We start from the raw sequence: 19834 nt of genomic DNA, 5'->3' as shown, positions 1-19834 counted from the left end.
TCCTGTTTAGAATTCTTGTACAAAAAAAAGTCAAAGTAGCCTTTTCCTCGCCGATAATCTACTAGAGATCTTTAAACCTTAATCCGGGTGACCTTTAAGAACAGAGAGATCCCGAGTCACTCTAAAAAAAACCATTAATAGTGGCTCGGGAGTTGTTTTATATAATTATAACACAAATCAGCTGGACTCCCGGCCAGTAAGCCTGAAGGCTTATCGTCGGGATTCCCTTTTTTTCCAAATTATTAGTATAAAGCGGTTTTTAGCTCCCAATTTAATATTTTGTTTTCCTTCAATCAACTTCTATCTCTTTAATTCTAGTTGTATATATAGCAATAATAACAAGTAGTGTGTTACTGGGTTTCTTATTCACTTCGCTCTTTTAGTAATATATCTTTTATTCCTGATCTAAATTATTATTTTATTGCTATTATTATTAATATTAATATTAATATTGATATTATTATTATTACTATTGTTATTATTGTTACTGTTATTAATATTATTACTTTTATTATTAAACTATCAATAATATTTTATGTAATCTAATACTATTTATTTTTATTTTATTAGTCTTACACTGCTTAACTTTATTGTAATTGATTTTATTTCCCGGTTTATTTTTTCATTAAAAGTACCGGAAACGTATTTATGAATATACTTTTTACTACATTGTATTTTTTTAAAAAGAAAAAAGAACAGTTAGGATTTTGGAAAGAAAACTTTTGAATTTGTAGTTGGGAGTTATAGTAATTATTATCGTTCAATACACATTCATAGTTTATTATATATATATTGTCTATTATTTTAAAATAAAATAGTAGACAGAGTAATATTTATTGGTCATTTAAGGCGAGTGTGTAATTTAAGTTTGTTATCTTTCCTTTTCAAAAAAATAAAAAAATAGGATTTTTGAATTTTAATTAGAGTTAGTGAGACAATCTACATTTTTTAATATTCCAAGTATCATCAAAGAATATAGTGCCGACATTGAAGATATATTCAATTCAAACGACTAGAAAACTGGTTTAATTCTTTTATTGGTTTACGTGTATATACATATATGTTCATTTTGTGTTAAATATTTTTGTTTATTTGCTCTCAATTCAACTATATGAGAGTCATAAAAGGATATTTTCACTACTTTTATTTGGGTTAGTGTGTGCGTGAGATAAAGGGAGGGATAAACAGAGAAGAAAGGAAAAAATAAGAGAACTAATTAAATATACGGTGAATGACAATATAGAGGTGAGAGAAGAAATAAAAAGTGACATATAGAAATAAATAAAGTAATAATAAATAGGAGCAGAGAAGAATAAGTTTGGTTTCTAAATTTATAGGTAACAACAAAACGTATGGAAAGGTTGTACTTGCGGATAATTTTTTAATAATTTATGTTTCTAATTAAGTAAATAAATATTTTTTGTATTATTATAATAGATTTAATTAAAGTAAAAGGGTTAGTAATATAGTAAGGTTAAAAAATAGGTGGGCTTAGTAGAAACAAAATTAAGACAGGGATTAATGTAATATAAAAAAAGGCAATATATATCATATCTATATATCCATATGCACTTAAAATATTGTAGTGGTGATATAAATGATTAATATAGAGGAGGAAGAAGAAAAATTAGAGTATAGTTATTCTTTCTCTTCTTGAATTCATTTCTCTTTTTTGTTTTAGTAAATTTGAATAAATATGTATATATATATGTACATGTATATATATGTATATATATATATATATATACATATATTTTCATTTATTTCTTATTTATCAACCTAAACAGAATTCAAATAGAAACAATAATGAATATGAACATAATGGAAGTTTTTAACAGAAATTCTTATTTAAAACATAATATTGATTCAGTGCATGTAATTCCTAGTAGTAGTGATAATGACGGTAACAATAGTAAGTACATTTTCAATGTTTCAGACGACTCGGAAGAGACTCACAATCAATTTTGGAAAACAAAGTTATGTTTAATGTTTTCGAAAGGTATATGCAGAAATGGAAATCAATGTAAATTTGCACATGGGAGTGAGGAGTTAAGAACTCCGGTTAATCTAAAAAAGACGAAATTGTGTCCGTTTTGGCTTAGTTCAACATGTGATTCCGGCGAAAATTGTCCTTTTGCTCATGGAACTAGTGAACTTAGAGTCACTAATGATTATTATAAAACTTCAGTTTGTAGATACTGGAAGATGGGTGTTAAATGTGATGCAGGCGTACTATGTAGACATGCACATGGTGAGACTGAATTAAGAAGAAAAGCTCATAAACACCTGATGAAAAAAAGAACAGATGATCCGTGTTATACATATATATCGTCTGCGGCAGCTACAGCAGCAGCTACAATGGCAGCCGTTATGAATGAGGGTCCGAATTTGACAAGTAATAATATAACAAAGAGTGACGCTAATGATTCGACTTTATTTGGAGATAATAATACTATAAGTAGCAGACTATTGAATATACCACAAATTCCACGTAAGGGAGTTTATCCTTCACTGAATACATCAAATGTACCATATAACATTTGCGATATGAGTAATATGTCAACCACGAGCACTGCCAGCAGCAGTAATAGTAGTATTAACGCTTTCTCTAATCCCTGTTCAACATTATCTGGCGGAATTACAAATAAAATCAAGCGCAACTACAGTCACGACGGAATATTCAAAAACAAATATGAACTAGAAGAGGGAATTGGACTGGGAGAAGTTGGTAGCATGGAAGGATCTAGAGTCGGAGGATTTAGGATTATAGGTAATTGTTTTGGAAATAGCAGCAATGATAATAATAACAATTATAATGCATTTCAATTAAGAAATTCTTTTTCTGAACAAAATCTGTCAAATTTGAATTCAGATTTTTTTTTGAATAGATTGGAGCCTTGTTATTGCCCCAGTTCCAAGTCCGGATCTATTATTAATCCTGATCTTTGCATTGGCGATTGGAAATTAGACCTGGACAGTAGTTGTATTTCTTCAAAAGATGAGTATAATAAAACAAAGTTTTTGGATTTAAAATCCTTCGAAAACAATAGAGGAGGTGTAGACAATTCTTCCAATTTAAGACGTGTTGGGAATAGTTCAAACTCTCTCTCATCCAACATTTCAGATAATAGTCTGAACGATGATTACTTTGGAACTATTTGGGATGGCAGTGTTAACAATATTCAACACTTGAGTATTCAACAACAGGATCTCCCTAGGCACTTTAACTACAGTAATAGTAATAATAATATAAATCATAATCAAACTTTGAATTTGAACCAGCAGCTGCTTATTTCAAAGTTACAGCAATTACAATTACAGCATAAACAACAAGAGGAGAATGAGGAAAAGAAGGAAAAGGAAAATGAGAGGGTAATATCTAATGAAGGAAGAAAGTGTGAGAATAAAGATAATGAGACTAGGGAAAAAGAGCACTATGCGAGTTGTAAGTACGGTAAGAAAAATAGTGATTTACAGAACAATATTTTGGTACAATATAATTCAAGCAACAGATTGTTAAGTACAGGAATCAACATCAGTAAGGATGATAATGGAAACGAGGCAGGGAATGAAAAAGATCAGAAACAATTTTTACTTGGTGATTTTCTTGAAAATTGCCCTAATGAATTTAAATTAATTAAACTAGATAACTTTGGAGCTTTTGAATTTAATTCTCCTGTATTGGTAAAACTTAGCCTTCTAGATAATAAAGAATTATCGTCGATTTCTAATGGAGAGATTCCTGCATTGATAATCCCTTCTGATAAGAAATTAGAAGCTGCTAGGATTCATTTTATTTCTGTAAAAGATGCTCAAAAGTTAAAGTTTGAGTAAACAAAAGTATTTTGTTCTACTTAAAAGTGAAGAATGCTTTAATGGTTAATGAATCTCCTTTATTTACATGTATCTGTAACTTTTATTACATTTCAACATTTCAATTGATGTATTATTTATTAGTGAAAAAAATGTTGCTCATTTTTTCAAACAATAACAAGAAATAAAGAGAAAGCTGAACAACTTGTGTCAGATATTGGAGTGAGTTTATTTCAAATATTTACCAACATTTTGAAGTTTTATTGTTTTTTATTGTCATGGATGTTAAAACACTAATTAATAGTGTTTTTCTGAGTTACTAAGGACAAGTATGCTTGGTTTAAGCTTTTATTGAATGTTTTGTTTGCTTGGTATAAAATATCAGGTGGAATTAAGATAGAATTTTTCGTATACAGAAAGTTGGTGTATTTGCTGTTTTTAGTATTCTTACGTTATTATTTTTTGTGTGTGACTTGTTTCATTTATTAACGAAATCAACTTAATTTAGTATTCTTTAAGTTTTATTTTGTCTATACTTTATTTGTTGTCAATTTTATAATAATAACACTCGGTAACTGATTTGTTTTATCTCATTTTTGTGACAAAGGAATGTCATAGATAAGTTATGCAATCATATGGCGGGAACGTTCTGTTTAGGCGCCATGACGAGAAAGCAAAATTATATTACTAGAATAAACTTGCAAGGAGTAGAGATGAAAATGAGTTAGCTGTTTTTAAACCTTTAATAGATTGATTGAAACAGCCGTTGCTTTGGATTGTTGTGCTTGGCACACTATTTGTTATTAAGATCAATTTTTAACATTTGAACACTTAGAAAGGGGTGGCAGACTGGATAACATATTGGATCTCAGAAATGTACAATGGAATAGGGCTTAGAACGGCAAGAGGGTCTGGGACCAGTGGACACGTACAAAAAAACTTGTCTCTAGTGAAACCAAGAAGGAACTATGGAAGGGAGAACGAAATAGGTGGTGCATCGTTGAATGGGAGCCAATACTACTCGCAAAAATTCCCAAAAAAATCAGATTTAATGTTTCATAGTGAGTCTAGAATGGAGTTATTGGAACATGGGAAACTGAGGAAGTTAGAAATTGAGCTTTTGGAGTATTCAGAGTATTTGGAAGAAAAAGGCATAACTGGTTCTGAATTCGATGAAAGAATAGAAAGTAAAAAGAAAGAGTTATTATTAATTTCGGGGAAAGGAAACAGTGAAGGAGTACAAAAATGTTGTCAAAGGGAAATGGAAAATACGAATGATGAGGGCAATGTAGAAAATGAATTTGAAAAGGAAGAAAGGCTTAGAATGTTTAGAGAGGCTATAGGGCTTGATAATCCCATTAAAAAAAGACAAAGGTACCAACAAAACAGAAAAAGAGAGAATGTTGAACAGGGAATGAAAAAAACTAATTTCAATCTTAATAAAAGGTATTACGAAGAAAGTGTTGTTTTTAATGACACCGGAGGTGAAAATTACGGAACTGACAGCTATCATAATAAATATAACCTTGACAAAGTTGACCAAAGAAAAACAACTTCAAATTATAATAGGGACAACCATATCAAATATAACTCGCAATCTTCAATTTATAAACAAGATGCAGACCATGATTTGGTTTTAACGCGTAGATATGAAAACATAAATACTGCTAAAGGCAGAGATGAGCAGTATCCAAGTTCATCTAGGAATCTCCGGATACTAGACTTTAAAAAAAAATGTAGTGGATCTAGGAGACCTAGAAGATCGAGATCTCCATCAACTATCTCCAGATATCATTCACTGAGCCGAAGTTTGTCACCGTAAAATCCTTGCATGACTGCATGGCGCCGGCGCCTGCCATGTGGAGTTGCATGTAATTAGTAATTATATGGAAAGTAATTTGTGTGGGAGACAATAATAATAGGCACTCAAATAAAAGAGATATAAATATACATACATAAATATGTTTGTATTTGGTTTGAAACAAGAAATAGTACAAATTACAGCCTTTGACATTATTTGCATTTTTCATTGGATTTCTTAATAGCGAGAAACTTTATAATGTGGTTTTAGTATTTGTTCACAGAATTAGTGTAGATATAGATCACATACATATATTTGATAAACAGGAGAGTTGTATTGGTTGTAATCTTTTAATAGTTTAGGTATTTCATTATTATATTGAATGGCAACACTAGAATTGGATTCCAAATATTTGATGTAATAAATAACCAAGAGATACAATATATGTTTTTTGGATTTTTTCTCTTTACCCTCTGTTATTTTGATATTCTTTATTTCACTACAATTTCATTTAGAACAAAAATACAAGCAAGAAAGTGGAATTTTTTTCATAAACAATCAGGGAAATAGGAGCGACAACAAAAGTGAAACAAAGGTATTCTTTTTAGAGAATACAATATGATTAGAAATTTACATAACGTAAACGGAGATAGGGAGGAGTTGTTTTTAACGCCAGAATCCAGGGACCATGATAATTATGGAGATAATTCTTTATCAAATGGACTAAGGAGTCTAGTTGGTAACAACGAAACAGTGGGATGTGGTAATAACGTCAAACCTCCTATTGATATTGATACTGTAAATGCGAGAAATTCATCTGTTTCTATTGGTTCTGACTTTTATGTAGACAATGATGATCTGTTGTATCTTAAAAAAGATGGTGATTTTTATTATGGAAAAAGCAGCGACAAAACTTTGCCTCTGAAGAAATCACAAAATTATTATTCAATTGCAAACAATTACAATGATGTGATTCACACAAGTGGAAAAATAGTTGAAACTGATGAAAGAGACTCTCTATATAGAAGAATAATGGTTTCGTCTAATTTTGTTCAATTACTCCCAACAAGTGCATACAAGGTTTCGTCAAATAAAGATAAGGGAGAAAACAATAATGTTTTGAATGAAGCATTTGATGTCAGAGAATACGGTGTTAAGGGGGAGAATTTATGCATTGATTTTGAATCTGTTTCCAGAGAGGAGGAAAGTGAGTTTTCTACCGATCATGTTTGCAACACTAGTGAGGGCATTTGTGGAATTGGAGAAACGGGTTTCTCAAATAAAGACGACGCCATCTTGGTTCCGAATATACCCATATTTCAATATATATCCTATTTTAGACAGGAAAAAGTGCTAAATAAAAGGCTTAATGCAATTTGGTTGGGATACAAAACGCGTTGTATTTTAAGAGGTAATTTTGGTTTTAATAAAAAAGCTGAAATTGGTCAAGAAACTAAGGTAAATACAAATATTTTGAATTTAAGGTACAAAATACACGAAATATTAAACTCTATATTTGATTTGTATGAGTTAATAAAAGATGAGGAAAGCAAGGAGAATATTAATTCTTCGTGGTTAGACGCTCTTTATGACCAAACAAAAGAATTTAAGAGAAGATATGTTTTTGAAGTGAATAGATTGGTATTTTCCAATGGAAACAAATGGATAACTCAGATAGTAAAAAATAAGGAAGATAAAACCTTTATCGAAAGAGAAGTAAACAGCAATTCCATTCCAAGTAGATACCAACGCGTTTACAGGGTGATGGATAATAGCAGAAAATTTGAATTTAAAAAAACGACAAAAAACAGAGTGATAATTCCGAAAATTAAGGATAAAAGTGATAATAATGATAGAGCTAAAGTTAATGGCAATTCTTTAAATCACATAGAAGGAAATATACTAACACAAGAATGCGATGTGTTAATTCCATTTGATATTGCAAAAACCAATAGAATACAAGACATTTCTTTTTACTTGGGTGTTCCTATTGAATTTATAGTTAAGTTGGCTGGAGAAGACAATATTGTGAACAATAAAATTGAAAATCAGACTCCAAAGATTCACCTTAATAAAAATATAGACTACTTTACACCAAAAAGTAGTTTTACTCAATTTGAACAAGAAACGTATGAATATGGTGATTATAACTCGTCTCAAACGATAAGGAACGAAAATATATTTTGCACTCCAAAGTTTGATGAAAATAGGCGTGACACTCAGGAAAGACAATTAAATAATAGTAGTTCTGTTAAACCAAGACCATATTTAAAGAGAAAGAGCAAAAGTATATTACCCTCGAAGGAGACAAATATTGAGTTAAAAGGTATTCAATCAAAAGTCAAAGAAATATATAAAAATAATAGATCATTTGGAGACGCCAGTGCAAATAAAAATTCAATTAAATGTTTGAATAAAACAGCGACTTCTAAAATTCCTGGTATATCTTCTGATATTAAAATAATTTCTGATTCTCCATCATCACGCAGTTCCTCTGCTAAGGTGTCAAGAATACCAAAGTATAATAAAGGTAACAATTTTTACTAATCATAAATGGAATAATATCCAAGACGGTAGATATGTATTTGTTTAGAGAAAAAATCGCTGATGTTATTGGTATTATTATCACTGTACAAAGTTAACTCTAAATTTGGTTTATAGTATTCGTACACTTTAATTATTTTCAGTCATCTCGATTTGCTTTTGTTTCTGACAGTGATCCAACCTTCGTTGTCAGGTTCTTTACTATTATTTTTCTTGTCACTCTTTTGTTTAGAATTAGTGTTATTTGCCTTATTGGATTGTCCCTTCTTACTGCTATTGTTGATTTCTTTGTTTTGACTCTTGCTTCCATTTTTCGTCTCATTTGAGTTACCCTTTTTGTTTAGTACAGTTACTTTATATTTGATACCTTTTATGTAAACGCCTCTTTGAGAGAGATGATCTTGTGATTGAAAAGAGTCGACTTGAACAATGGCTTTCTCCTTTGTTCTATTAATTGCAATGGCGAATCCCTCATTAAAGTTATTTAATTGAAAAGATATTGCTGAAAGAATGTCCTTATCTGTAAGGTTTGAATTTAAGGGAAGCCCATGAATTTTTATTTGAGGTTTTGTTTTTATAACGTCCTTGTGATCTTGATAAGTCGGAAATGTTTGGAACGATTTGTTCTCACAAGGCGAGAGATTTAAGTTTGCATTGTTTTTGCTCGAAACATCATCTGTAGAAAAGTCTTTTCTGGTTGAGTCGTTAATTGAAACTTGAGATCCCATTCTTGCAGCAATATTGTTATTATAGTTCATTGTAGTTTGACTTGTTAAAGACCTAGATAACTGTTGATCAAATGGAACAGGGAAAATATGAAAAATGTTCCCTCCTATTTGAAACGACTCCCCGTTATCGTATATTTGAAATACTTGGAAAAACAAATATCTTTCTGCATGATATACAACGCTTCCGTGTATTGTTACTATCACTATAAAATCAATTGAATTGTTAACATCAATTATCTCTACTGGAATCTTGCAATTTATTGCTGAAATACCAGAAAAGACATCTGAAAATGCTTCATAACCGTAGGTTTTTATGCTAACCAAACCATTGTCTAATAATGTTGAACCTTGGATTCTTGGTATTGTACCAAATATATTTCCAGGTATTTGCCACTTCAAATATGAACTTTGATCGTTTCTGTGAAGTTCTATTAGCGATTTTGGAGAATCACCGAGTAATGAATAGTAATGCGATATGAATGGTACTACTCTTGTGTTTAAAGATGTAGACAAAGAAGAACCTGAGGAAGATGAATTTCGTCTTCCCGGACTACCCTGTTTACTGGAAACCATTATTCCATATACGTCTCTCAGTAACAACTTTTTATTATGGTGCTTTTATTTGCTTATTTTACAACTTTGCACCTTACCTTTATAATTGAAAATTTTTGGCTCCAAATTGTTTTGGCTCCTTTTTTTTCAAATTAGAAATCACAGGCACGTTAATTTCTCATTTTAGGGTGTTTTCAACTATTTGGAAAAATAAAACTACATCTCGACTTTTTCATGACAAGTTTATGTACACAGTCTAAATATGGTTGCATAATCTCAGGTTTCTTCCCCATAAAACATCCAGCCGTTACAAAATCGCGACGCCCAGGTGACTATTTTGTTTTAAAGAGGTTGAAAATGCGATCAATATTGATACTTGCGACATGATGTTTTATAAATACCCATAGCTCGTCTCGGAGTATTAGTACAAAGAACAGCAAAAATAGTAGGAGACAGGAGAGAAAAAACGGGTAAATTGTCCATTTATCCCTCATTATTTCTATCCAGATAGGTTCCTAAATACTATAACTCAGAACATTACACGGGGACATCGTTAAAATATCCTCGCTTCAAAAAAAAGCAAAAAACGATGTCACTTCCTCTTCTCACTACGACCTTCTCCTTCCGCGAACCGGGGAAAAGTACGACATATTATCTTGAAAAGCTGCTTTCTATGTGCATCCCACCGATAGTGATGTAGTTTTTACTCGGAATTACATGTCTCACAAACTTTGTGTAATCTTCTCACTGATCTTGTGTACTCAATTGTACGAACATATTTATCATGCAAATGAAAATATAGGCGCCGTCTCTTCTTGGCGGTTCGTCAGGTCTTAGGCATAAGCAAGAAATTGCCATCTATTTTTGTTGATTTTATTTGGGTCGGTTGTGGACGCAATTTGAAGTGGAAATCAAATTTCTGACTCGTTTGCTTTAATTCATTTTCTTGTTTCTTCTTTTGGAGTGAGAATCTGGAGGCAGAGAGACAGTTGCATTTTAGTAATAGATATTTGCATTCGCAGTGACACTTGAAACGGTGGTGGATAGGATACTGAAGTAAATTTGGCATCCTTAATTGGAAAAATAGTAAGTTACTCATTTCTTGCCAAAGACATTTTTGCGTTTTCCTCGGGGAAAGGGTAATTAGAACAAAATGTTTTCTATTTACAACAAACAAGACATACCATTCGAGAGTGACGGATACCTGGTTTCTCACTTATCCGATAAGAGTCTTACCTTTGACTCGTTATCTAAACCAAACGTTCCGAGCTGTAGGGTCAATCCCATTGTTATTTTGTCAATTCTGGATTCGCATTTAAGAAGACAGTCTGGACACCAACATGTGATTGGAACGCTTTTGGGATACGTAAATGAAGGGGGTCACGTAATAGTAACAGATTCATTCGTTGATAGGCATTTATATACGGAGGATGGAATGCTTTCAATCATGATAGATACTCACGAGACGATGTTTGGCCTTAAACACAAAATTAACCCGAAATTACAAGTGGTTGGGTGGTATAGTACAAATCCGGTAATTAACTCAGTTAGTTGTGCCGTTAATAACTGGTTCAAAGGCGACACTTATAGTTCGAAATTTCAGCAAACTCCTCTATTACTGGAACCGATACATATTAATGTTGACCCTTCATTTTCCAATGGAAAGCTTTCTATAAATGGATATGTTCAGGTTCAGTCAACCATTGTAAGCTCAATAGTCGCAATTTTCCGTCCAATACCGTTGGAAATAGCAAGCAATCCTTACGAGAGACTTCATATCTCCAGAATGATCAGACCTTTGATGGATAAACATCATTTAAACGCAGTGGGAATACCACCTAAACACTTTCCCAGAACAATTATGGGGCCAGAGGACGAGGTCTGCACTGTTCTTCCGTTAAACAGTGTTAACAATAGTTCCAAAGCGAATGAGGTCTTACAACTCATCTCGAAGCTTTTGCTAATGTTGCAAAGATGCCAGTCTTATGTTCAGAAAGTGAAATCCGGTGAACTTCCGAAAAACTCTATGATTGGTAGGCAAATGGACTATGCTATACACTCAATTTGTGACTTTGACTCTAAGATTTATGACACCATTAAAAGCAACTCAACTCAGGATGCTCTTATAATTGGGTGTCTTACTGAACTCACAAAAGTTCAGGTTTCTCTGTCTGAAAAACTTCAGTCCTTAATTATAGCTTAAATAAATATTAATATTATCCATTTTTCTTACTGAATATTTATAGTTGACATTAAATTAATACTTATTTTCATTTATTTTCGCTGACTTTCACTAGTCCATAGTTTAGCTCAACTCCACCCGGTCAAACTCTAACATGTTTTTTATTTAAACTGTGTCGGCTACACCAGTAAATGCAGCTTACGGTTCGTACAGTTTTGTTCAGAGTCAATATCTCGGTAACACCTACGGTAATTAGAACCGAAAACAGGAAAAAAGTCACAGATCTAAATTGATAAAAAAGTTAAATATACTAATATAAACACGATGCTATATTTGATATGAAAGGGAACGAATTTATGGCCTTATTCTTGAACTTATTTCTTGGCACTACTCTTGTTATCTCTTGCCTCACTTTGGCTCCTTAGTTCCTTTCTACATGCCTTCTGCAGAAGTTCTATATCTACTTGGGATGGTGGGAAGAAAATGTATCTAACTACGCTTCCTCTAATAAAGCAGTTCTTCAAAGACCCCAAATGAACAAAGCTTTCATTTTGATTTACGGATGTCTCGTTTAGCTTTATATTTAGATATTGATCTATACTGTGAAGCGTCCCAGTTATCTGAAGATCGTTCTTTAATTCAACTGTAACCACTACTTTCTTGTCAATAAGTGTTTGAAGAAAATTAAAGAAAAGCTAAAAAGAGTTAGATCCCTAGATACATAAAAATAAAAGCAAAAACACCTATTAAGAGGTAGTTGATCATCTTTTAGAAGAGAATTTGTTTATTTGCCATAATTTAAAGACAAATCATCTCTTCATGCTCGCTAGCTAACGACTTTATTTTCAACTCACAAAGGCGACTTACCATCTCAGTGTAAAATATTTTCTTGAGTTAACAAATGGGAGAAAAAAGTCAGTTCTTTGGTTCAAGACTAATCAAATATGCTGCTTAATTCGTAATTTTTTTTCGTTTACATTAATATTTTAATATTATAATAAATACCGGTATACAAAAATATATATACGGTACCGGGTTAATTAGCAATTTGTGCAATTATAAAATAACAGTGGTTAAACATATTAAGTAAAAAACTAGATACAAATAGAATAAAAAGAGACCTTTTTTTGAAAACACAGATAATAAGTGATTTACGGTGAAAACTCAACATTACTCTTATCTTGAGATTTGGTTTTGTATAGGTCCAGGTTTTGGTCTTAATATTTGGTTGTTATATAGATAGCACTAAAAAATGGAGAAGTTTCGCCAATTTGCAGACGAGTCTACAGGGATAAATCCATTTATCCCAATATGGGGACAAAGTAAATCTAGCTTATTGGAAAAGTTAACGAGTATTCAAGTATTAGCAATAAGGCTTGTGTTTTTATTTCCAAGTATTTTGATGTACTTATTTTTCACATTGTTGATTGAGATGGTGTACTTCGATCATATAAGGGTAATTTTATTTTCTATATTTTTGAAAGGTATTTCCAGAGTAATTCTGTTTGTGATGGGATGCGTTTGGATGGAACAAAACGTGGAGATTGCTCCTGTCTCTGAAAATAATACAAATTTAAGAGAACAAATGAACGGAAAAGGCGGATTAGAAATAACCACTAAAAGTAGAAAAGTAATATTTTCAAATAGACAAAGCTTCACCGATATTTTAGTTTACTCATCAATACTTGGTGATCCAGAGTACATATTTGTTGACAAGTCAGGAGTTAAGTTATTGCCAAATTCGTTGTTTGGTATGCTCTATTCAATGGGATTTACGAAAAATATTGGAGTAAAAAGACTCGAAAATGGGAGGTTGGATACTAGATATAGTGTCAGGCCTTTGGTTGTTTTCATGGAGGAAGCAAATACAAACGGATCTTGTATTTTAGCTTGGAACAATATAGATAAGATATCTGATACTAGTCAAGTAAGGGCTTTACTTACAAATAATGTGGAAACAAGTACTATAAACTACGACTTGGGATCCTCAATATACGGACCTCAATTTACAACGGGAAATTTGCCTTTACATATAGTTTTAATGCTCAGTTATATAACATTTTACAAAATTAATATTAAGTCAGCATCAAAAGATTATATCATGAGTAGAATAAGTTCGAACAATGCTTCTTTAAAGAAAGGTGAGGGGATCTCACTAAGGGATATTCAAAAGTCAAAAAGTATAGATAGCTCCTTGGCCTTAATTCAAGATATTCAAGGAAAGATATCTGGTCTTCCAATAGTTAAAAGCGGGATAGATGGAGCTACTTCGTTCATAGAATACTGGGAGAAGACAAATATGGGAAAATCTTTGTAGTTCTAGTCTTATATAGTATCTATTATTATAACAACAGCTTTTATCTTGTTTTAGTAATTAGCGATATTTATTTTTATCAGTGATTATAAAACGTAGATCCAATACTTTTCCATTAATCTACTGATTATTTCTAGATTGAGAGGAATTTATAGCCCTTATCGTGCACTTTTCAACTAATTGTTTACTTTCTTTGTCATACAGAAATGCATATGTACAGGAGTTACAGAGTTGGGAGGGGTTTCTGGGCAAGTTAATAGCATTAAAGATTGCCTTTTTAACCTGATTTACCCCGCATATCTCGCAGAAGGTGAGAGTTTTGCTATGGGAATAAGTTTGTATAGGGTACGCAGATTTATAGGGACAATCATATTTTTGGCTAAATATTCTGATATTTGTAAAAGTAACTCTATGCTCGCAGTCCCCTGAGTGTATGTATGTACAGTGGTTATTTATTGGAATTTGAATCTGAGAAAGTGTCAAGTTTTCCATATCATAGACTCCAGCCTTCTCATCTTTTTTCGTAAATCCCACTAACTTGTTGCCGTAATTGACGGAATTCTTGTTTCTCAGGTCTACATAAAGATCACCACCTATCTCGAAACAGCCTCCTGTTGAATTAAAATTCAATAGTTCTTCCTCCAATATTGAGTCTTCACATTTAAATGCGTCCTTCAAACATGAAAGTTTCTGAGAATCTAAAATATCGAACTCTGCGATTTTCATTCCTCTAACTTGGTGATAAAATGATACAGTTATTATCACAGATCCATTTTCAACCTTTTGTAACTCTTTCTTCTTTTCATTCTCAATATTATCGATAGATAATTCCTCATTAATTTTTATTGAATCCATTTCAGAGCCAAATACCTCCTTCTCAAATTTAATTTTAGCAAGATAGTGAGGAAATACTATACTGTTGACACTCACAAACTGCTTCCTAAGTCTGATATTTTTCGACAAACTTGTCAATATATATGAACTAAGAACATTTTGTTGCTTCCTTTTTGATAAAATTTCATCATAACTTTTAAGATCATTAGGTATGCTTTTTATCTTTCCCGCTAGTCTTGAAAGCCTATTTTGTGTAGATCTTGTTGGACTCAAATTCTTAGCCTTCTCAATAACATCCGTATCTATGTATTTAAGGTACTCACTCTCATCTTCGGAACCCAAAATGTCATTTATTGTTCTCTCTATTTCATCCGGAATCGTTTTCAGTTGAATCTCCTCGGTATTTTTTTCTAAGTAACTCAATATTCCCTCATCATTTTTCACATCTTCCGAGATTAATTCACTTATGGAGTTTTTAATGTCAAGATAATTACGCTTAAAATCATTAGTTGACCGAATTTTCTCCGGAAAAGCCGTATTTAGGTAAGTGTTTTCATAGTATTTATCTACCTCTCCAATCATTCCAGAATACCAGTGAGATTCATGCGAAACAAATAACAAACAAACACCGGTATCGGTCAAATCGCCACTTCCCCTTTTCAAACAATTTGCGTTTTCTAAATAATCTTGTCTCTAGTGATATTCACTCAATCTTTCAATGGTGGTCCAAATTGTGGTTTAACTCAAAACAGAACAACACAATGAAATAACAAATCTTTTCTTTTATTTCCAGTTTTGAGTTAAATCAAACAATATACAAGTAAAAATGTATTACTGACACTATATCAGAGTTGGCGCGCATAGGGTGCATTTAGGCGGTGGCAGCTCTTTGTCAAAGTGGATATATAAGGGAATTTACAGGTTTTTTGGTTTAAAGTTGACCACTGGGCCCAACAGTTAAGTGAAAAGGAGGTAGAAGAAACACATTTATAGACGCTTCTTTCTGTTGTTTCTTCTATTGAAGATGAGAAAGTTAAAGTTTCACGAGCAGAAGCTTTTGAAGAAGGTGAACTTGTACTCCTGGAAGAAGGAAGATGGAGAGAGAGAAACAAAAATATTGAGGAGATACTACATTCAGGATAGAGAGGATTATACAAAATACAACAAACTATGCGGAGAAATAACCAGCCTCGTATCGAGACTTAGGAAACTGCCTATAGAGGACGAGTTTAGAAAAAGTATTTCAGACATTTTGCTTAAGAAGCTCTACAATATGGGAGTAATCTCATCTTATACCAGTTTGGATGTGCTGAAGGAACTCTCTGCCTCTGCCTTTTGTAGAAGAAGACTTGGGGTCGTTTTGGTTCAACTTAAATTTTGTCCAAATTTAAAAGATGCCGTTAAGTTAATTGAACAGGGTCACGTAAGAATTGGGCCAAATAGAGTCACAAATCCAGCGTTTCACATCTCCAGAGAGATGGAAGATCATATAACTTGGACAGAGGGATCTAAGATTAAATCCATTAAACAAAAGTTCTGTAAAGAATATGATGACTTTGAATTTTTGGGCAACTAGACCTTTTCTCTCTGAAACAACGTTGGCAGTCTCCGAAATAAATTAACCTACTCCTTTAATCTATGTGTTTGTAATTATCACTGCCTTTTTATTTATTCAGAAAATATATAGAAAAAACAAATATCCTTCTTCAGTATATATATGGTTTCTTTTTGTGTTATCAATACATTTAATTTTATTTAGACAGACATATGTATATTTGTGTATATTGCAGTGTCTTGAATTTTTTAGAATTTTGACTTTTTCATTTTTTCTATAGACCTGTAAGTTACATTTGGAGATCCTTGGAGAGGCGCGCGCTTTGAAATATAATTTTTATAATCCAATTGTTCCAGGTATTGGTGATTAGTACAGCTTGAGTGGGTTATACTGAACAAACAAAGAGATAGTTTCTATCATAGCAAATTTATGATGAGGAATGCCGTTAGGTGTATCTAATTAGCTCAAATTTTTGATCCTGAACTAGAGGAGGATAAAAAGTATACTTTGAAAATGCACAAAAGCTCTCTTCCAAGAGCTATTTCGATAGATTGTGAGATGGTAGGATGTGGAACTAAGGGAGAGATATCTATTTTAGGAAGAATAGCAGTGGTGAACGACAGAATGGAGCTTCTTATGGATGCGTTTGTGAGACCAAGTAAAAAGGTAACTAATTTTAGAACCAAATGGAGTGGTTTGACATGGAATGTACTTAAAAACGGTGAGCCATTCGAGAATATTAGAAGTAGATTTCTTCAGATTGTTGAACACTATAGGAAAACCAGCAGTGCAGGTCTGGTTTTCGTAGGTCACGATGTTTCTAATGACTTTAAGGTCATTGAATGGTCTCCTTCTGATTCAGATATTAGAGATACATCCACTTACGTTCCACTGAGAAAAACTCTGGTTAAAATTTTGCTTGAAAAGGGTGAGATAGACTCAAGTCAAAAAGATTCGTTTTTAAGGCAAAAACCATCTCTTAAAACACTTACGAAATTTATCCTTAACAAAAACATCCAACAGGGTTCGCACTGCCCTAGAGAAGATGCAAAGTCTGCAATGATGCTTTACCTCAAGGTAAGAGACAGATGGGAAAGTTCAATTTCATGCAATAAAACTATAAGGATTTCTTCATTCAACTCAAATTTAGATGCAAAAACTGATAATGAAGAAAAAGGACGCGACGGCACAGAAGATAGAAGTAACCACCATTCCACCTCCTCCACAGGAATCACTTATTATGAGATGTTTAATTCTACATCGACTCCTTTGCGGGCTAAAGAGTCCTGTTCCTTAAAGAACGTAAACATATCTTTTGAAAAGAAAAATCATTCCAGGAAAAATATATCTAGGTGTAAAAATTTAAAAAAAAGGCCAAAGCACTCTTAAGTAACCATAATCATCCTAAGACTTAGTATTAACATTATATAATAATAACAATAGTGGGTAAGCTTTTTATTGGGTGTAATACCATTAGTCAATGTCATATAGTCTTTTAGCGGCAACTGTTTGTTTACCTAGTTTAGTATAAAAGTAAACTTTTCGTTTTTCTAAAGTGATTTATATACTTCTAGATAGATCAATATATGTGACATTGTTCTGTATGTTTATTTTAGACATTCCGATTTATGTAGGACGAACAGGAAGGCAACATTGAGGAATACGAAATAGTCAAAAGGGAAAAATAGGAGTAAACGCATTGAAATGAACAAAAATAACGCAGTATGGACAGTACATTGTATTTAATACTAGATTCAAGGTGCATATTTACGGGAAAAGAAGAGTCTGAGGGAAGTGGAGAATTGAACAATATACTGGTAACGGGAACTGGCGTTTGGAGTTCAGTAGTACGTTTTTCGAGATTATATAACATAAAGGGAGACCAAAAAAAAAGATTGAACATGTATTTATGCGATTCAAACGGCTACTATTTAATATATGAGGGATATATATCAAACTTAACAGTAGATATGGAGAGAAATGAGCTATTAAATAAGTTGAATGGATACAGTAGTAGTATTAATTTAGGGGATATGCTACTGAGTTCAGTAATATCCAAGTGTTTGTGTAAAATAAACCAAAATAGAAAGAACGCCTTTTCTAGATCATTAGAAGACAGAATAATAGTTATAGATGCATCAAAAAAAGACGACTATATAACTCAATATGTGTCGTTACTAAACGCAGGTTTTGCATCGCAAAAGTTGGTAAGTTTAAAGCGAATTATCTAGTAACTATCAAACGGCTTATAGGGAGTTGTTGTGGACATATTAAGTGTTTCAAAAGAACCATCATCATTGTTAAACAATTTTGTGGACATTTGTAACGGTTTGAACTTGAGTTACAGGGAAGTGATCGACTCAATAGTATTAGAAGGTAGTGGAGGCAACAATAACGATACTTCTATGGTATATAATAAGGAATATAACGATCAAGGACTAATAACGTTCCTGATATTTCACTTCTTGCCTTCAATAGAAGCAAGAGATAAAACGTTTGTAAGAGTAAATAAGTCGAAACAGACAGGTTTGGTTGTATGTTTTTGCCACCACAATAAAGTAGACATAGGATATGTATGTTCTTCATGTCTATCAATTTTTTGTTCGCTATTTAAGGCTCCAATATGTTCTACATGCGGGTAAGTTTGTAATTAAAACACTAACAAAGTTGTTATCACCTTTTTTCTAGTGCAAGATTAAAGAGAGTCCCGATTAATCAAAAGACGCTCAGCAATCTAAATATAGAAGACGGGAAAAGCATATTCTAAGTTCATGTTGTTTTGGATGTATTTTGTTGTATTATACATGAAATACGAAGGTACATTGTTAAGAAAACACGAGTGAGGAATGCAAAATATGGACAGTAAACTTAGGTAATTAAATAGGTTTAGTGAGAGAAAACCACTTTGTTTCACTATCATCTTTGAAACAAATAACAGTGATTTTTTTGTCTGACACTTTAACTCTTGAAATTTCCGGGTCAATGAAGTTTGATAAATTGGAAATGTTTAGTATTAATTTGTGTACTTTTGAATTACACGAGATATTATTGGCGATGATTTCGAGCGAAATCGAATTAGAAGTAACTTCTAATTTGGGTTTATCTTGAATTGTGATTTCTGGTTCATTAGGTATCATTTTCGGCAAATCATCCTTCATAATGTATATTTCTATGCTATCTTTACAGTCGGACCAAGAGTACTTGCTTATCTTTATTCCATTTTCCTTTGAACTACTATTAGTACTTTCACCGTTGCTCTCATCCTCGCCGCTATGCAAAAGAATAGGTTGTCCACCAGTAACTATTCCTGGACCTTGAAATATTTTGGCGTCTTTGAGGTCGTTATTATTGTTTTTATGTGCATAGTAGTAACTAAAGTCTCCTTTCTCTTTAATATTGCTCCTGAGAGCAGAAAGCTTCTTCTCATCGGAACTCATCATGGATAAAACTTAAACTAAATAGTATTTGCATCTAAATACGAGAAACTAGACGAGTTAACGACCAAAAGTCA

At 32.4% G+C, this 19834-nt stretch overlaps 12 protein-coding genes across 12 annotated transcripts; 8 read left to right on the top strand and 4 right to left on the bottom strand.

The window, feature by feature from the left end:
- Positions 1–1812: 1812 nt before the first annotated feature.
- On the top strand, positions 1813–3834 carry FG379_003622 (uncharacterized protein; the record flags this gene model as incomplete). The annotated part of the gene is made up of 1 exon (XM_067329251.1): positions 1813–3834. The coding sequence occupies one exon, from the start codon at positions 1813–1815 to the stop codon at positions 3832–3834; it is 2022 nt and encodes a 673-aa protein (XP_067185428.1).
- An 853-nt stretch (positions 3835–4687) lies between these two features.
- FG379_003621 (shares a domain with the CWFL SRm300 family RNA binding s) lies at positions 4688–5635 on the top strand (the record flags this gene model as incomplete). Its single annotated transcript, XM_067329250.1, has 1 exon — positions 4688–5635. One exon carries the CDS (start codon positions 4688–4690, stop codon positions 5633–5635), a length of 948 nt encoding a protein of 315 aa, XP_067185427.1.
- Positions 5636–6232: 597 nt separating this feature from the next.
- Positions 6233–8161, top strand: FG379_003620 (uncharacterized protein; the record flags this gene model as incomplete). The annotated part of the gene is made up of 1 exon (XM_067329249.1): positions 6233–8161. One exon carries the CDS (start codon positions 6233–6235, stop codon positions 8159–8161), a length of 1929 nt encoding a protein of 642 aa, XP_067185426.1.
- A 140-nt stretch (positions 8162–8301) lies between these two features.
- FG379_003618 (uncharacterized protein) lies at positions 8302–9459 on the bottom strand (the record flags this gene model as incomplete). The annotated part of the gene is made up of 1 exon (XM_067329247.1): positions 8302–9459. The coding sequence occupies one exon, from the start codon at positions 9457–9459 to the stop codon at positions 8302–8304; it is 1158 nt and encodes a 385-aa protein (XP_067185424.1).
- A 1132-nt stretch (positions 9460–10591) lies between these two features.
- On the top strand, positions 10592–11641 carry FG379_003617 (eIF3-p47 with JAB PAD domain; the record flags this gene model as incomplete). Its single annotated transcript, XM_067329246.1, has 1 exon — positions 10592–11641. One exon carries the CDS (start codon positions 10592–10594, stop codon positions 11639–11641), a length of 1050 nt encoding a protein of 349 aa, XP_067185423.1.
- A 353-nt stretch (positions 11642–11994) lies between these two features.
- On the bottom strand, positions 11995–12490 carry FG379_003616 (uncharacterized protein; the record flags this gene model as incomplete). Its single annotated transcript, XM_067329245.1, has 2 exons — positions 11995–12315; positions 12488–12490. 2 exons carry the CDS (start codon positions 12488–12490, stop codon positions 11995–11997), a joined length of 324 nt encoding a protein of 107 aa, XP_067185422.1.
- A 382-nt stretch (positions 12491–12872) lies between these two features.
- On the top strand, positions 12873–13937 carry FG379_003615 (uncharacterized protein; the record flags this gene model as incomplete). The annotated part of the gene is made up of 1 exon (XM_067329244.1): positions 12873–13937. The coding sequence occupies one exon, from the start codon at positions 12873–12875 to the stop codon at positions 13935–13937; it is 1065 nt and encodes a 354-aa protein (XP_067185421.1).
- A 117-nt stretch (positions 13938–14054) lies between these two features.
- On the bottom strand, positions 14055–15350 carry FG379_003614 (uncharacterized protein; the record flags this gene model as incomplete). Its single annotated transcript, XM_067329243.1, has 1 exon — positions 14055–15350. One exon carries the CDS (start codon positions 15348–15350, stop codon positions 14055–14057), a length of 1296 nt encoding a protein of 431 aa, XP_067185420.1.
- Positions 15351–15792: 442 nt separating this feature from the next.
- FG379_003613 (S4 domain) lies at positions 15793–16344 on the top strand (the record flags this gene model as incomplete). Its single annotated transcript, XM_067329242.1, has 1 exon — positions 15793–16344. One exon carries the CDS (start codon positions 15793–15795, stop codon positions 16342–16344), a length of 552 nt encoding a protein of 183 aa, XP_067185419.1.
- Positions 16345–16836: 492 nt separating this feature from the next.
- FG379_003612 (uncharacterized protein) lies at positions 16837–17712 on the top strand (the record flags this gene model as incomplete). Its single annotated transcript, XM_067329241.1, has 1 exon — positions 16837–17712. The coding sequence occupies one exon, from the start codon at positions 16837–16839 to the stop codon at positions 17710–17712; it is 876 nt and encodes a 291-aa protein (XP_067185418.1).
- Positions 17713–18047: 335 nt separating this feature from the next.
- FG379_003611 (uncharacterized protein) lies at positions 18048–18965 on the top strand (the record flags this gene model as incomplete). Its single annotated transcript, XM_067329240.1, has 2 exons — positions 18048–18530; positions 18576–18965. The coding sequence occupies 2 exons, from the start codon at positions 18048–18050 to the stop codon at positions 18963–18965; spliced, it is 873 nt and encodes a 290-aa protein (XP_067185417.1).
- A 234-nt stretch (positions 18966–19199) lies between these two features.
- On the bottom strand, positions 19200–19760 carry FG379_003610 (uncharacterized protein; the record flags this gene model as incomplete). The annotated part of the gene is made up of 1 exon (XM_067329239.1): positions 19200–19760. The coding sequence occupies one exon, from the start codon at positions 19758–19760 to the stop codon at positions 19200–19202; it is 561 nt and encodes a 186-aa protein (XP_067185416.1).
- Between the last annotated feature and the right edge of the window lie 74 nt (positions 19761–19834).

Source organism: Cryptosporidium bovis (assembly GCF_009768925.1).
Source record: "Cryptosporidium bovis isolate 45015 chromosome Unknown contig_8, whole genome shotgun sequence".
Taxonomy (NCBI): domain Eukaryota; phylum Apicomplexa; class Conoidasida; order Eucoccidiorida; family Cryptosporidiidae; genus Cryptosporidium; species Cryptosporidium bovis.
The sequence above is the reverse complement of the archived record's forward strand: the minus strand, read 5'-3'. Positions and strand labels throughout refer to the sequence as shown.